The sequence below is a fragment of the Antechinus flavipes genome, chromosome 1 (assembly GCF_016432865.1).
Source record: "Antechinus flavipes isolate AdamAnt ecotype Samford, QLD, Australia chromosome 1, AdamAnt_v2, whole genome shotgun sequence".
NCBI classification, from domain to species: Eukaryota; Metazoa; Chordata; class Mammalia; order Dasyuromorphia; family Dasyuridae; genus Antechinus; species Antechinus flavipes.
In genome coordinates, this window is record NC_067398.1 from 250905098 (window position 1) to 250923452 (window position 18355).

The 18355-nt window shown below is 39.3% G+C and overlaps 1 protein-coding gene across 1 annotated transcript in view; it reads left to right on the plus strand.

The window, feature by feature from the left end:
* The window catches only part of CARD11 (caspase recruitment domain family member 11), a 138374-nt gene that overhangs the window by 101901 nt on the left and 18118 nt on the right, over window positions 1–18355 (plus strand). The window contains exons 11-19 of the mRNA XM_052000080.1: window positions 232–283; window positions 5174–5241; window positions 6748–6848; window positions 8418–8470; window positions 9372–9504; window positions 10452–10653; window positions 11150–11276; window positions 15785–16025; window positions 17887–17983. Of these exons, the coding sequence (XP_051856040.1) occupies window positions 232–283; window positions 5174–5241; window positions 6748–6848; window positions 8418–8470; window positions 9372–9504; window positions 10452–10653; window positions 11150–11276; window positions 15785–16025; window positions 17887–17983 (1074 nt within the window). The remainder of the gene's footprint in view (window positions 1–231; window positions 284–5173; window positions 5242–6747; window positions 6849–8417; window positions 8471–9371; window positions 9505–10451; window positions 10654–11149; window positions 11277–15784; window positions 16026–17886; window positions 17984–18355) is intronic.

The window sequence follows — 18355 nt, forward strand, 5'->3', positions numbered from 1 at the left end:
ATTCCTGCTGCAGAAGGTGGGTATCCTGGCGTGCTCCATAATTCAGGGACTCTCCTCTGCCTCTGTCTGACAGGGGGTAGCCCAGACTGCATTTTGACAAAGGACAGAATGGCAGCAGTGACTTTTTCTTTCTTTCTTTCTTTCTCAATTTCTGTGACATGTGTCTGTGACATGTGTTTGATTCTTATCCCATCCTTTTTTTTTCTTTCCCCTCCCTCTCTTCTCTTTCAGCTGCAAAGAGCTAAATCCCCCGTCAGCATGAAGCAGGCATCAGATTTTCAAGGTTAGTGAGAAAACCCAGATCCCTCTTGACTGTCTGTCAATCTGTCTCTTGCAGTCCATCTGTTTCTCCGGATGCAGTAATCAAGCCGGCAGGGTAAACCCAGGACAAGGTTTGAGAATCCTCATGTTGGGAGGGGGAGCAGCTTTCAGACAATAATTAATGATAATTGTCATTTGAAGTGGGCAGGAGTCCTGACTGATCAAACGTAACATCTGTGGCTCAAGCTACACTCCTCCTCTGCCTCCTGGTAGGTCTATCTGGGACCCTTACCTGCTCCTGCTGAACTTTGCATTTTTGCTGATGGGTTACTGTTTGGAAGGATGCTTGACCTTCCCCCTAAAACTTTTCAACCAAGGAAAATCCCCAGGGATTTGAGACTCAGGCGAATAATGACTTGAGAGATCTGTAAATACCTGGATCTCTGAGACACAGTCCTCTTAACATATTCATTCTTATAGCATCCCTGCAAGAGATGGAAAGACTGGGTATGGTAATATATACTTTACAGATGAGGAAAAGGAAAGTAGAAGGAGTAAGGGAAATATGACTGAACTGAGGGGGAAATGTAATGAAAGCTGGTACCTCAATCCAGTTGTCATAGGATCAAAAAAGAGTGGGAACATAGATTTAAAGCTGGGAAAGACCTTACAAGTCACTCTCTCGTTTTTTACAGATGAAGGAATCAAGGATCAGAGATATCAATTGACTTATCTAAAGGAACAAAGAGATAATAGATAGAGGCAGTCTTTGAATCCAGACCTAGAGCCAATATTCTTTCCTAGTTTTTGTTTTGTTTTATTTTGTTTTTTGGTGAGGCAATCAGGGTTAAATGGCTTACCCAGGATCACACAGCTAGTAAGTGTCAAGCATCTGAAATTTGAACTCAGGTCCTCTTGATTCCAGGACTGTTTTTCTATCCATTACATCACCTAGCTGCCCCCTTTCCTAGTCTTAGGAATAAATCATAAAGCTCTTGATTCAGTCCATGCAACTGCCAAACCTCTTACCAGATCTTACGACATCTGAGCTAGAGCATTTAGAGAGCCATTCTAGAATGAATAGAATGACAGCTAAGTGGCCCAGTGGATAGAGTGCCAAGTTTGCCATCAGGAAGAGCTAAGTTCAAATCCACCTTCAGACACTTAATCCTGTTTGCCTCAGTTTCCTCATCTGTAAAATGAACTGGAGAAAGAAGTACAAACCACTATAATCTCCTTGCCAAGAAAACCCCAAAAGAGTTCACAAAGGGTCAGACACGATTGAAAAACAACTGAACAATAATAACAATATTCTAAAATTCACAATCTAGACTCTGATTCCTTCTTGGAGATTTAAAGAAGATTCTGGCCAGATCTGTCTGCTCATCCCCCTTCCCTAAACCTAGAGCACTCTCTTCTCAGGAATGATTTATAGCAGGAATAGGGAACCTTTTTTACTGCCAAGGGCCATTTGGATATTTATAACATCATTCTAAGGCCATGCAAAATTATCAACTTATAGAACTGAAGCATTGGTAGGTTATTGTACCTAGCCCTTAGCTCATCATCGCTTGTGGTTATCTTAGCAAATAATTTCTCCAGCCTTATATGGCTCACGGGACAGACATTCCCTACTCCTGATTTATAGGAAGGTCAGTTAATGGTAACCCTTTTTAAATAGCTGGACCCATGGTATAGTGGAAAGAGTGCACCATTTCAAGCTTTAAGATCTGGGTTTAAAGTCTGAACTATTTGTACAACCATGGGCTTTTTCTTTCTGGAGCTCTACTTCTCCAACTACAAAGTGAAAGACTGGACAAGATAGCTTCTGAAGTCCTGTCCAGCTCTAACATTGGGATCCTCTGAGTCCGAATGCTTCCAGCCTTAGCTCTGCCAAATCCCTAACTCTGTCCTATGCTGTCACCACCACCACCACCCCACTAAGTGCAACCCTTTGAGGTTTGGAGAGAATGGAAAAAAAATTCCTGATTCCACTGCCTTGTCTCTTAAACTTTGCATTGCCAGGAGCATCCATCTACCCACAGTAGGTGGCTCCTTGTGATGGGGCAAGTGGATATCAGAAAGTAGGAAGCTCACACATACACACACAGTTCTCTCTGTGTCTCTCAATCTCTCTCTCCATGTCAGTCTTCTCTGTCTCTGCCTCTCTCTTTCTGTGTATGTCTTTGTCTCTGTCTGTCTATCTTTCCCTTGTCTCTGTCTCTATCTCTCTCTTGTCTCTAGTCTCTCTGTGTATACTTATTCTATGTGTGTCTCTGTCTCTGAATCTCTCTTGTCTCTGTCTCTGATCTCTATCTTATCTCTGTGTGTACAGTTCTCTGTATCTGTCTGTCTCTGTCTCTCTCTTTGTCTCTGTCTCTCTGTCTCTCTCTGTGTGTCTCTGTCTATCTATCTTTCTGTCTCTGTCTCTGTCTCTCTCTCCCTGACTCTGTCTCTATGTTTTTGTTTTCCTCTCTGTCTTTATCTCTCAGTCTCTGTCTCTCTTCTGTCTCTCTGTTTTCTCTGTGTCTCCCTCTATCTCTGTCTCTATCTCTCTGTCTATCTCAGTCTCTGCCTCTGTTTCTATCTGTCTCTGTCTTTCTGTCTCTCAATTTTCACTCAGTGATTTACAGTAAAATTTCTCCATTGGAAATTCACCCCTTTATCATATACTTCATATCACTCTGAACCAGTTTTTCTTCTTAGATTGGTGGGTTTGGGAGAAACCATCATTTCAATCTTTTCCAACTCTTCATGACTTCATTTAGGGTTCTCTTAGTAAAGATACTAGAATCGTTTGCCATTTCCTTCTCTAGTTTATTTTATAAATGAGAAAACTGAGGCAAAGAGATCAGATTTGGATACAGGAAGATACGTCTCAATTTAGGACTTGTATTCTAATTATTATATCACTTAGCAGCCTCAAGAAGGAATCCATATTAATTAACAAACCCAATATCATTTTACAGAGTAAACTGACACCCAGAGATATTAAAGAGTTTGCTTAAAGTCACACAAATATGAGATCTCTGGTACAGGTGGTAAATTGAGTGCCTACAAGATAGAGTAGGGTTAGTGCCTACAAGATAAAGTAGGGTTACTGATGAAAGAAATAAGACATAGAAAGAGGAAGTTAGCATATAATAGTAATGATATTACTAAGTAGTACTAATATTACTAAGCATATAATAGTAATAATATAATAACAATGTTTTGCTATTTTACTATTCAGAGAAATAGGATAGAATTTAAATATTTAAAGTTTTATTAAACTTAAAAATATAAAATTAATATTCCAAAGAGATCTTGAAATTTCATATCTGGGGAACATAACGGTACTTTAATCAAAGTTGGAGAATGATGTAAGAATAACAACACATTTGACATTTGAAAAATAAAAAACGTGAAGACTTTTTTTAAAATGTCATATGATACTTTACAAAGTATTTTCACAACTTTACTACTTTAAAATTTTGTCCAGAGACAATTTATAGCTTTAGATTTGGTCCCCTAATCCTCTCTCCTTTTAGGTGGACAAGGTTGGTTTGGCTTTCACTTTGAGAAGAAATGCTCAAATATCTCAACTATTCAAAACATCTTCCTTTCCAAGTTGTCTTCCCCCATGATACTCACTGAGCAGCAGAGATTCTTAACCAATGAATCCTATTTCTACCCATCGTGGTATTTGGGAGTAAGAAGGCTATGTTGAAAGAATATTTTTCCCTGATCGGTTATTGCTCACCTAGACAGTGAGAAGAAAGGAAGTGAAAATGTTAAGATAGAGAATATACTTCATCCAACAACACTAAGTTCCCAGGGTCATTAAATGCTTAAATTTAGGAAAGTTCAGAACCAAATTCAATTCAATTCAATGTGATTATTAAGCATTTACTATGTATATATGACATAGGAGGGCTCTGTAGTAGATAATGAGTTAACAAAGACCAAAATGAGACAATCCCTGCCCTCAAGGAGCTTACACTCTACTGAAGTATACGTGATGTACTCAGATAAATAAATTATAAAATGTATAAGTTAAAAATAAAGTAATGTAATCTTATGGAAAATTAATGTTGAAAACTATCTTTATAATATAATTGGAAAAAATAAGATTCTATTAAAAAATAAAGTAACATCATAAAGGCAGTGTGGCAGAGTTGATAGAGTAGTTCTGTGAATCAGATAGACCTGGATTTTAGTCCCACTTATGACATACTAGCCATATGACCCCCTGGGCAGTAACAATATCTCAGCCTCTAAGATTAAGCTGCAGAGAAGGTGCTGACCTGCATCAGTAGAAGAAAGTCCTCAATGAGCCCTCCCTACAACAATAAAATCACAGGGGCAGGGTCTGGAAAGCAATTATAACTGAAGTAGAAGAGATTAGGGAAGGCTTTGTGTCTGTAGACTATGGAATCTGAGCTAAACTTTGAAAAAAGTTAAGAATTTCAAGAAATGGAGGTGAAGAAGGAATCTGTTCCAGGAACAAGAGACATGGTAAGGCACAGAGGCAAGAGATAGAATGTCACTCACAGAGAACAGTAAGTGGCCAATGTGACTTTGAAACACAGAGTGGTTAAGGAGACAGAGAGACAGAGTGGTTAAGTAGCATGGCAGACTGAAGCCAGACTGTGAAGAATTTAAATGGCAAACAAGAGTGTTTGTATTGCTTCTAGTCAATAGAGAGGAGATGAGTTAAATGGTCAAATGAAAACATCTAGAATTAATTTTCTTTCTCTCTCTCTCTCTCTCTCTCTCTCTCTCTCTCTCTCTGTTTCTCTCTCTCTCTCTCACTCTCTCTCTCTCTCTCTCACTCTTTCTCTCTCTCTCTCTCTTACTCTCTCTCTCTCTCTCTCTCTCTCTCTCTCCTCTCTCTCTCTCCTCTCTCTCTCTCTCTCTCTCTCTCATAAAGAAAATGGAATGGATGCCAGTAGCAACTCCTCCAATCCTCTTTCTATTGACAACTCTCTCAACAAAATGGTAAGATGCTCCTCTCCCTTTCTTTTCCTTGCAGTTATCTGAACCTCATCCCCAGCTCCTTTTGTGTTTCCTACAGAATATCGTCTCCTGCTTCCTATTCATGCATAGGCATGTTATTGGAGCCATGCTATTCACCTTTCCAGAGTCATTGTGCCAGGGCTTATGTTTATTTAAAGATATTTCAACACAACCTTAAGACACATTTACACCTCCTTGCCTCTTTTTCTCCCAATTTAACACTCAGTAGGAGGAGCAGAGATGGGTCTCACAGGAGCTGTAATGAGTCCTATATACCTTTGAAAACCTGGGATCTGCTATATCTTCTCAGCCCTTGGCAATTTGGGGAGGATTGGGGAGGCAGGTTGGTAATGCAGTTAAGTGGAAATTCAAGTATATCAAAGCAAATTTTCTACCTCCTCCCTCCCTCACTGTAGGCGAGCTCAACTGTTACCCAGGCAGTTCTAATTATGAACCAAACTGCCTTACCCCAACACCCAGACCCCACAAGCAATAGAAACTCCTGAAAATTAGAAACCCTGCTCCTGAAAGGGGCAGATCTCACAGGACGTGTATTCCTAACTGGTTTTGTGTATTTTGGACTACTTTGTAGGGCTGATGAAACCTATGACCCCCTTCTCAGAATCATATTTTTAGGTGAATAACATAAAATACCTGGCATTGCAAAGAAATTCAATTATATTGATTTATAATTATAATATTTTTAAATTCACAAACCCCAGATTAAGAATTCCTGCCCTAGGAAACTTGTCAGTTTTCAAAATAAGTCCCTGAGGGATAATGGCAGGGAGGTGTGTAATTAAGGGTTCTTGCCTAACTATTGTGTGGAATAGAACACCTTCAAGGCAGCCCCTTAAAGGCAAGTCTCTTATGCTATGGTGCAGCCTAGCTGGTGGCCTCTTTAATGTGGACCTGATTTCAGCAACGGTGTGGGGCTGCTAAGCCTCAGGCAACCCACCCCAAGCAGCACTTGGTGTTTTCCTACAATGTGCCTCTGTCCCTGGAACATACAGTAAAGGTCCTGGGCATAGTGAGCAAAGAAAGCTCTCCAGTCTCGAAAGGAGAAAATGTAGCATCCTGCTCTTTGGCAAATATGCCAGTGCCATCCTTCCTCCCCTCCTTGCCCCACTTATTCACACAGATGTGTAAGCAGATGTATACTAATCTCAGTGGTCATGAACTAAGCCTGTTCCATTTCTCTAGCCAAGATTTGGAGGGAAAAGCAGTGTCATGGCTGCCTCAAAAACTTTTCCAATCGAAAGGGACATAGATTTAGCTAAGAATGTAGACCCAAATAAAGATGGATTAAATTGTGTGTGTGTGCACATATACATATATGTGTGCATGTACAAAATACATACAATTTATGTATGTGTGTGCACTTATATGTACATATACAAAATATACACACATACATATATGTATATATATAACATATCTAGATATATGTGTGTATGTATACATAATGTGTCTATTTGTGTTTTAAAGCTGCCCCTTAGAAATCGAAATAGCATAATGTCTATCACTGCGGAGCCTCCAGGAAATGATTCCATTGTCAGAAGATGTAAAGAAGATGTACCTCATCGTAGGTAAGTGACTAGGAGAGAAAGACAAATCCCTTGGAAAGGAAAAAAAAGAATTATCGTGCTGCTCAGTCAATTCAGACAATTTTCATCAAGGAACCACAGTCCTTAGGCTTTCCTCCAAGAAGTGGGATAGAAGGGAGACACTGGAAACCTACCAGTGCCAGTGAGAAATTAAAATTGTAGCATAGATTATGTCTGGACAAATCCCTACACCAAAGTGAAAAATAGAAGGATGCTGGCAAGAATACAGAAGTTCAGCAATCTGTGTGGGTAGCCATTGACTAGTATTTGACTTTCTGGTGTAGCCCCTCACCATCATTCCTTTCTTCCTCTTGATTTGGCCTTCAAAGGAATAATTGGGCATTCCATCTCCTATTTGGCAGAAAGGATCATCTGTTGAAAGGAATTATTGATTTAGATAGTGGGAGAATTAAATAATTATTCCACAGTTTCTTCTGGTGAATGACTTCAGAAGAAGTTAGAATTTCTGTGTTAAATTTGTCTATAATGCTAGTGTTTTCACTGGAAATTCTGCACAAACTCCCTCTTAACTATCCTAAAGTGTCTTTTTTCCCTTGTGCAGAAAGCAGACCAGAAAACATGGGATTTGGGATCATTTGAGTTTTCTTTTTTAGGTAGCCATGTGCTGCTGCTGTTATTCTTACACTCTGATCTGCTTTTAGTGTCCCTGGATGCCCCATTTGGAAAGACCACAAGTAAAAAATGGAGGGTGTTGTGGAGAACACCAGAAAGTACAAAGCATAACTATCTCCCATTCATTAGCTTAAAAAAAATCAAATTCTCCCACTGTGTCCAGGACCATCTCCAATTGTCCTGATCTATATTTTGCCACTGGACCCAGATGGCTCTCGAGGAAAAAATGAGGCTGGTGCCTTTGCACAGCCCTCCCTCACTTCCATGTTATGGCATCATCTTCCTGATGTCATGATTGTCTTCAAGAACAAAGGACAAAGCAACAAGAAGAAGCCTATCAGAGCACTCAAACTATTTTCAACCCATCATGGAATAAAGTCCATTGAAGTGAAAATGGATATCATGCAATATATTTCTCAGAGAAATCAGAATCAAAATGAAAACATCCTACTCAGGCCATCAGAGACCTCTGCTTATCTCCCATCCCCATTTCTCCAGCTTATGCCATTAATGCTATCTGTACTCTCTTCCCCCCATACTATTCACCCCTAAGCAGTTGCCCCTCACATGTATACCTCAGTCCCCAAAGATATTTTCTATTGAAAGATACCTTATTAATGACACATTCCTTTCCAATGAATAACTAGGGATTGGTGAGGGTGTTTATTTTGCTTCCCAATCTTGTTCTTGCTGTCCCCATGCCATCCTATACATTCATTTTCTGTCTGTCATCTCCTAATTCTACCATGAGGAGCTCCCTCAGCAATACCTATTAGAAAGTTAAAAATTTCCCACTATCTTTTCTCTCTCTTTCCTCTTTCTCCTTCTCCTTACCACCATCCCCCAAAATACAAACATATTCACTCTTGGACATACACATACTCTGCTACCACCATGATCTCTCCTTTTGTCTTATAGTATAATTGAAGAAGACACTGACAGTTTTGGATTTGATGCCTTAGATCTAGATGGTAAGTTAATGGCGAATTGGAGGTATCCTAAAAATATAGAGATAAACACTTCTGTCTACTCTAACAAGTTAGTGGTGCAAGAATGAAGGGAGCTGGGTGGGATGACATATGCCTGTAATCACTGCTACCAGAAAGGCTGAGGTTGGTGGATCTCTTGAGCTAGGTTAAATAGGTATCTAAAATAAGTCTGGAAATGATATGAGGGACCCCTAGAGATCAAAAGACCACTAAGTTGCCTTAGAAAGAGTGAACCATTCCAGGTCAGAGAGAGCAGATCAAACTTCTTGTGCCATTATAATCTATGAGCAGACACTGAACTTCTAGCCTATAAAAGACAGAAAACTAGCCTCTAAAAAAGAAGAGGAAGAAAAAGAGGAGGGAGGGAAAGGGTTTTGGATGATGGGGAAAACATTGAACTCTATTGCCTTAAGATGTAAGAAGGAAAGTTGTTGGGGTAAGGTCTAACTCTCAAGGCTTGAGAAATAGACATTGGGCCACAATGGTTCACATCAGAAGAATATAAAAATCACTCTCTATTAGAATGAACACAAATTATTCCACCTTCTATTTTTGAGAATTATCTTCTCCTCTGGAGAATGCCAAGTGCATTCTCCCTCCTAGCTTCCTTATTTAGATGGATCATCTCTCTCCCAGGAGCATCATTCTCTCCAAAGGGAATATGGATATCTGGTTAGAGGGCCATTTGTGGTTCTGTGGTTTTACTTTGGCTAAAATGAAGCAAAAGAGTCAACATAATCATGATTCCAGAGTATCTCTGACATCTGGCAAGATTGACACGGGTGGATTAGTTTTGTCATATTGTCTCCTTTTCTCTAATTGGTTACTGCTATTATCACCTACTTCATTAGCTCACTCAAGCTTATTTCCCTCCCCCTTTCAGATGACAACCATGATCGCTACTCCTTTGGACCCCCCTCCATTCACTCCTCTTCCTCTTCTCACCAGTCGGAGAGCCTGGATGCCTTTGATCTTGAGCAAGTCAACATCATATTTAGGAAGTTTTCTCTGGAAAGGTATTACAGTGGGAAATGAGAGAGTAAAGGATGGGGATGAGAGTAGTGGTGAAGAGAGAGAGCTGGGTTTTATGGAGAGAAATCTCACCCTGGTAGTCTGAGAGGCAAACCAACTGATGACAGCTGCATGTGATGCTGAACTTCTGATTCATCCTGAAACACAGAATTTTAAAATCACTTAGTAGTAAGTGAGCTTTAGTTTCTGGTCCAAATTCCCCCATTATATAGATGACAGACATAAATAGAGGTCCTTGGAAACTGAGTGACCTTCTCCAGGTTGCTCAGCTAATTAGTATCAGGTTCTGAGCTGGAATAGAGGGGGCCAGTGGAAAGAAAGCTGGTTTTGAAGTCAAGGGATCTGAGTTCAAATTCTGTCACCTGTGTTATCATGGGAAAATCACTGCATTTATCTGGGTCTCAGTTTCCTTATCTGTAACATGAGGGAGCTGAACTATATGACCTGTAAGGTTCCTTCTAGCACTATTTATCTATGATCCTACAAGTTTCCCAACTTTCAATTCCCAATCCAGTGCTTCTCCCAGTGCATCTCATAGTCCCTGTGAAGTATTATTTAGCAAAATCACCAACTATTCCAGTCGAAGTCCTGCAACTTAAAAAATTATAGCTAACAAAAAGGCAAGGTTTAGTTGAACTAGACTGAGTCCCAGTGATCTTTGTCGCAATCCTGACAATGTCTGGATTTGGTCCCTTCTAGTCATGGAAAATTTGGTTTTATTTCCCACCTATGCTTTTGAAAGCCTTCTTGCACAACTTAAGCACTAAAACTAGTTTTCTCTGTCCACATTCCATCTCCTGATAAACACAGGAAGCTGGTGCATGCAGGTTCTGTCTCCCCTTGGCTTTTCCTGGGTAGAAGCTCTCTATTTTTAGCCCACTGCATTTGAAAATAGGTCCCTCTAAACAGCTTCTTGATTTCCTGGCCCTAGACCTTTCCGTCCCTCTGTCACATCTGTTGGTCACATCAAGACCACATGCCATCCGGTGCAGCACACAACCCTGAACGGAGATAACCTCATCACTGAAATCACCCTGCTGGGGGGAAATGATCGAGGCAGCTTCATTCACTCTGTCAAGCCAGGATCCCTGGCGGAAAAGGAAGGCCTCCGGGAGGGACACCAGCTGCTACTGGTGAGGTTTTAAAAAAAGTTCTCATTATTTTCCCCTCCATTTCTTCTCTGTATTTATGCCACTGACACAATGCAAGGTCCCCTGACAATCTGTTCCTGTGTTTTGTCATGGAATGCTTAAATGGAAAGAAAAAATATGAAAGAGCAGAACCTCCTCTCTGGCCTCTTTGCCCCTCTCCCAAGAATATCATCTTTGGGAGGGGATGGGATTTAGGTCATACTTCCTCCTGTCCCCAGCCCCATCCAGTATTCTTGATTGCATTTCTAGAACAGACTCCTACCATTACACACATACATGCACATGCTCAGAGAAGCGGGTGATAAGAAAGTTTAACAAGCATGATGTAAGTAGGAAGCTTTATTTCCTCCCAGCAGTATCAGGGAAATTGTTTGTTCAAAAAAAGATGCTTTTATTTCATATGTGGAATAATCCTACTCACGAGGTTTGGCCAGCTCATGGAGCCCACAGTGAAGAACAGTGTTTCTTTGATATCTAGCTGGAGGGCTGCATCAAAGGCGAGAAGCAGAGCGTTCCCTTGGATACTTGCACAAAGGAGGAAGCACACTGGACAATTCAGAGATGTAATGGCCCCGTCACACTGCACTATAAATTCAACCATGAAGGTAAGGCCTGAGTAAACCCCATTCAGCACCACGGCCAACGCTCCATTGGGGTCCTATTTATTTCTCTCCAATCTTCTCATGCAAATGGTGGAGAAGGCACCGAACTTAGTGTCAGGAAGCTTGGGTTTAAATTTTGGCTCTGATACTTCCTGGCAGTAGAACCTAGGGCAAGCTCTTAGACTTCTTGGGGTCTCACCTGTAAAATGTGGATGGTAATAATAATAGCAACTCACATTTAAGTTTAAAAAATGTTTTTCTCGCAACCACTCAGAAAGCGAAGCATTGGAAGTAAGTTTGGAGAAAAAACTGAACCTGGCTTTCATTGGTGTAGATAATTCCCATAAGGAAAACCCCTCTACTAACATTGGTCAGAGTAACAAAGTTATTCTTTTTCACCAAAGACATCTCACTTCCTCTCTTCAGGCTTTTGCAGAAGCTTTTAATTTCCCTATTTCTATAAGTCACATCATCCTCATTTTTCTCTCTTAAAAGCCTTGGTTTTCTGTACGTATCCACTCTTAACAGCTATATATATGAGGCCTTTCCTACTCCCCTCAGCTGCCTATGTTTCCCTGCATTATAATTATTTGGGAGAGCGAGATCAAAAAAATCTGTCATTTCCAAGATGAAGGAACTTCAACTGAAGAAACTTCCTCTACCAAGGAAGATCAGCACCCATTCTTTAATTTATAGTTTTAGAGACATTAAGAAACTTAATGGTTTGTTCAGATTCACTCAGCCAGAGTGTGTCCAAGTTGGAACTTTGAGCTAGTTCTTCCTGATTCCTGGACCAAGTTTCTATTCGTTATGCCAAATAGACTCTCAAATAAATCAAATCAACAAGCATTTTTACTAACCTATTACTAATATTCCTGGCATTATGCTAAGTGCTGGAGATAGAATGAAAGGTAAATACACTCCTCAAGCAGTTCACAGTTTAATAGGAGAGAAAACATGCAAATATATATGTTTATAAATGTAGACATAGATGATATAGATATAATGTACATATGCATAATTAATGTGTTATTCCAATCTTACAAGATGAGGAAATGAACTCAGAAATAACTTATCCAAGATAAAAACACAGCTAGTAAGCAATAGAGCCAAAATTTGAATCCAGGTCTCCCCTCAATATTCTTTCCATATTAAGTGAGATTACTTCTACTGCCTTTGTGAGCAAAGTATTTATCAACATCAAAGCACTCTAGATGCGAGAGTTTTTCATATTTTTTTGTTGTTGAACTCCATCAGTACGATTTATTTTCTCTTAAACCAGGAGTTATTTATCTTTTTTTTGGTGTCACTGACCCCTTTGATAGTCTGGTGAAACCTGAACCCTTTCTCAGATGAATGTTTTAGAATGCATAAACAAAATGCATAGAGGTAAGAAGAAACCAAAGCTAATGAAAATAAAGATTTCTTTTTTTCCCACCCAAGTTCATGGACCCCTTGAAATCTTTCCACAGACCTCTACTCTAGATCATTCTTCATAATGACAAGTTATATGTTCACATTGTCATTTCCCCCCTCTCTGAGCTGGCCTCATCTACAGACCAGCCAGAGCTGTGAGCAGTTATGATCAGACCAAAGGTAGGTCACTGATTCACACTTGCTATTTTGCACCCTACCTGACCACAAATGGGGAACATGTTTCCTAGATATGCAAGCACGGGGCTTAGAAAACGGGATAGAAGAAGCTGACAGAGCAAACATGATAGCTAAACACCAAATGGTGCATATGGCTTCTTGCAAAATGGAGTTTTTGTTTTCTTGCATGCATGACTAAGGAATGCACTTTCTCCTGGATCTGAAGCAATCACTTGGCTGCAGTAACCAATTCTTGGTCCAGGGCTAGGCTCTGCCTGGGGAGGTGAGGCTGTCATCGGATTAAAACTCACAGACCTTTAGCTCTTTGGTTCCTAAAGCATCCCTGTAACAAGCATTCCTTTTTCCCTTTGCCTCCAGCGGCTTTTTAATAGTATTACCCATATCTTGCCTAAGTCGCCTAGCTATTGTGCGCTGGGCTTTGTTTTACATTTCCAACGGCTGATTTACCATTCTCACCTCTGAATTTTCCTGGATGATTATCTCTGCAGCTGGATCTTATTTTTAACTGCTAGGGCTCATGAATGTTTAAACGGAGCATAAATAGCCAGCTTCTCTCCAGACATTCTCTCCACCAGCAAAAGCATCCTCCCAGCAGTGTCCTGTCAGTGCAGAAAATAATCATAATAATGCTCTGCACCTAAACACAGGTCAAATTTCACAGCAGACACTTAGTAGGGAGTAGTTTTCTCACTCCATGGCCTGGCATTTATTCTAACATAAAATCACAAGACGTGCTGTCTATATCACTTATTCAGCCTTAGCCCTGCAAATGACAAAATCCATGATTGTCCCCTATTATTAATCCTCTTCTAGTTTCCCTAGTCAGCATAATTTAGTAGGTAGGCTATTGAACTTGAAATCAGGAAGGCCTGGGTACCAAAACTGTTTGGGTTCTTACTAGCTATGAATAGTCAAGTCACTTAATCTCTCCAAACCTCAGTTTCTTCATCTGTACAATGAAGATCATAATAGTATCTACTTCATAGGTTTGAGGTGAAAATAAGAATTTAAGTATATAAAGCATTTTCCTAACTTTAAAGTATTATATATTATTATAATTGTATAATATTCTTATTTAATAAATATAATAAATATAATACATTGTATTGTATTGAATTTATGTAATGGAATATTATTAAAATCATATATTATAATATAAATAAATATAATGTGAATAATTCTATATCATAAATATATTATAATATAAATATAATAAATAAACGTAATATAAAAATGTTGTGAATAAATAAATATAAATAGATATTATTTAATTGTTGTTGTTATCTGGTAGGATGAGGATGATTTAGAGAAGAATCAGTAAAAGAACTCAAGGAATTCAAGTTAAATTAGTAGAAGGAACAAATTCTCAGTAATCTAATGGTGAGCTTAAGGCCAATCATTCCAAACCAATAGGATTCCTCATCCAATCTGACTTTCACTTATTCCATTTAAGCATTCAGAGAGTTATTCTTCAATGACTCATAACTGTTCTTTCTTTTTATGGTGATATACAATTCTCCCTTTGAACATTAGTCCGTGCTTTGGATAAGATCAGTTACCTACAAGACAATTACTATACCTGTCTCTTGCTGTCCAGTGCCTTCTATGTAAACCAATAAATAGCATCTAATTAATTTAATTTAAAATATTAGCAATGCACAGGACCTCAACCAGAACTCAAACAGTCTGTTCCTTAGAAGGAAGGTCTCCAGGCATAGTGGATAGAATGCTGAACCTGGAATCAGGAAGACTTCAGTTCAAAAGCTGCCTCAGAAACTTACTGCTTTACTTGACTTTTTAAGCTTTAGTTTTCTCATTTGCATAAATGAGGGGATTGGGTTTGTTGCTGTTGAGTTATTTCAGTTGTATCCAATTCTTCAGCATCCTATTTGGTCCAATAACTAGAGTTATCCGCAATTTCTCCAGCATTTTACAGATGAGGAAACTGAGACTAACAACTTTAAGTGACTTGTCCAGGGTCACACAGTTAGTGTCCGAGGCCAGATTTGAACACAGTCCTCCTAATTCCACTAACTATCCACTGCGCCCTGGTGTTGGACTTAATAACCTCCAAATTCTAAACCAGTGATGCTAAGTTTTGGTCTGACAGGGATAGTGTAGGAGCCATAGAGCAATGGAGAAAGAATAGATATACAGCAAGCATAGGAATAAAAGTAGTTTTGCACCTAAGTTGTTTTTGTTTTTGTTTTAAAGTCAACCAAACAGATACAGAATAGAGAAGGTGTGGCTAGGCTACAATTCATATGGAAAATATGTGAAGATTTTAGTGCACCACAAATTCAATATGCCATAACAATCTGGTCTTGGACTCAAATCTGCAGGAACAGAAACCCTTGTTGAAAGAATTCATATTCCAGTGGGGGAGACAACACATGGAATGTTTCAGCCACTTGTCAGATACAAAGGTCTCATGGTCCTTAGGGCTCAACAGCAAAACAGATGGCCAGTCCGTTTCTTTAATGTCATTTCCACTGATAAAATAATAACAGTTTCTTATGTTGAGCCATTTGACAATGTCAAGGACTCCTTTTTTCTTTTGGGAGCATGCAATGGTTATAGCACCTTCAGGAGTAGTTGCCAAGAAGCATCTCCACCAAGAATGGCAATTGAAAGCACTGGGCTAAAAGCATCACTATTCCCAAGGCTCTTGGGCTCAGGGTCCTGGACTGTCTCCAATGGAATCTGTTCCACTGCCATTAAGCCATCGGGAGTCATGGTTATCATGATTGGTTCCATTTGAAATAGTACCTCAATATGATCTTCTGAATCCCTCCCTATGCAAAGAAGAATAGTTCAGTGTCTCAGACCATACACATAGACAGATGCTAGTGACAGAGCAGAGATGATTTTTTTTTCAATTCTTCTTTCCCCCTCAGGTTACCGGAAGCTGCTAAAGGACATGGAAGATGGCTTGATCACGTCAGGGGACTCATTCTACATCAGGCTAAACCTGAACATCTCCAGTCAACTTGACTCCTGTTCCATGTCATTGAAGTGTGATGAAGTCGTACATGTTCGTGACACAATGTACCAGGATAAATATGAGTGGCTATGTGCTCGAGTTGATCCATTCAACAACAGAGACCTGGAAATGGGAACTATCCCCAGCTACAGAAGGTGAATCTAGAACTATAAAGGGATCTATCCAGCACTGTCCTGATAAATGTTTAACAACCAGGTAGAATTGAGGGAGAAGGGTATATCTGATACATGTTTATGTTTAATCTGCCCCATTACCATTTTCTCCATTACTTTTTTAACTTGACAATCCAAAATAATAAACCAAGTCCTGACTTGTAGCCTATGCTGATTTCTGCACTGTGCACTGCTCACAATGAAAATCCAACAGTTGGTTCTCAGTAGCCAGTATGTGTTGCTTAAATATCCCACTGGGTTTATCCTATCCCTGACTTGTCCTTGTCTAAGTGCACAGTGATCCTTTTGACAATGAGCAAATAAACAAGAGGGCTGGAAAAAAGGGACTAAGAAATCATAGGAATATGCAAGGTGCAAATGAGAGTGTAAAGGAAGAAACAGGGTAAATAAGTTCATAAAACCACAGATCAAAAGCTACAAGGAGCTTCAAGGGGGCCTAAATCCGTCCTCCCATTTTACATATGAGGACATTGAGAGAGGAAGCATGGTTAGTGCAGAGCATAAACTTTTTTCTACTTGCAACTCCTTTTTGCCCAAGAAATTTTTATGCAAACCTGGGTATATAGGTATATAAAAGAATATGTAAAACAAACATTTACTAATGATAAATCATAAAGAAGTTTATTTTAAAACAATTCTTTGGTATACATATAATTCTACCATTTATTAAATATTAAAGCAAATTTACATACTAATGAGATGGACGTGCTTATTTTTGCATACAGAATTAAATCTTGCTGGAATATTTGATAGCTTTTACTGTGGCCAAATTTTTCACAACAGTTATGGGATCCCATAAGAGGTTGTGACCCACAATTTAAGAAACTTTGCTCTAATGGACAGAATGCTGGACTTAAGGTCAGAAAAACTTGAATTTTAATCCTTCCTAGAACACTATTAACTTTGTAACTCTAGGCAAGTCATCTAATCTCATAGAGCCTCAGTTTTCCAAATTATCAAATTAAGGAGATTAGTTTTGTTGATCTCGAGATTTTCCTTCTAATTCTACATCTATTGATCCTATGGAATCAGTAAATCAGTCAGTGAACAAGTTTTTATTAAGCATAAGTATGTGCCAGAAATTATGATAATCACTGGAGATTATAAAAAATCTGGACCCAACCCTCAAAGAGCTCACCTTCTAATGGGAGAGACAATATTCTAATGGGGGAGACAACACATGGGAGGTTTCATCTGCAAGTTATAGATGTACACAACTATGTACAAACAAGATATATACATTGTAAATGGAAAGACACTGGGAGCAGAGAATACTGGAGAAAGTCTCCTGCAAGAGGTGGGATTTAAGCTGAGAGGTAGGATGGATAGATAAATAGAACATGTATACATAAATAGATGGATAGATAGATTATAGATATATCTATACTATAGATACGATACGATACGATACGATACGATACTATACTATACTATACTATACTATAGATACTATAGATTCATCCATAGATTTATTAAGCATTTACTGTGTACCAAGCATTTCTGGAAATACAAATGAGAAAAGGAAAATCCTTGTCTCCAGGAAGCTTACCATCTGAAGAGGGAAGATGATGCACAAAAGGAAACTAAAAAGTTTAGGAAGGCAGAAGCAGAAGTGAAGAGAAAGGACAGGGCAAAATAGTCACATGAAAAGGGAGTCAGGAGATTGGATGTAATGTGTGAGGAACAGAAAGAAGGTCAATGTTACCAGATGACAAAGTATAAGACTGGAAAAAGTGAGAAGAGACCAGACTATAAAGAGCTTTAAAAGACAAACATCTTTTCTCTTGGATCTTGGAGGTAACTATAGCCTTCCTTCTCCCAGAGCCCAGCAGCTACTTTTGGTGAAGCTTCAGCGGTTGATGCATAGAGGGAATCGAGATGAAACAGAGAACACTCACCATACGCTACGGGCACTACGGGTAGGTCTGCGCCCACATTGGTCCTGCCAACCCACACAACCGAGAAAAAAGCAAAGGAGCTCTGTCTTCACCTTCTTCTTAGGAAAAGCCAAGTTATCCTCCCAAGAGGCAGAGAAGACCCTATTAACTGGCACTGCCCTCAGGCTACACATCCCTGCAATTTATCTTCTGTCAGCATCTCTCTTGTTCTCCTTCCTCAAGGGCTGTTAGGCCTGTGTAATAACAACTTGCATTATAATAGCACTTTAGGGTGTGTGAAGTGCTCACTTTACAAAAAAAAAAAACAACAACAACAACAAAAATAATACTGAGCATTTATACAGTGCTTTAACATTTGCAAAGAACCTTATTTTTGTGATCTCATTTCATAAC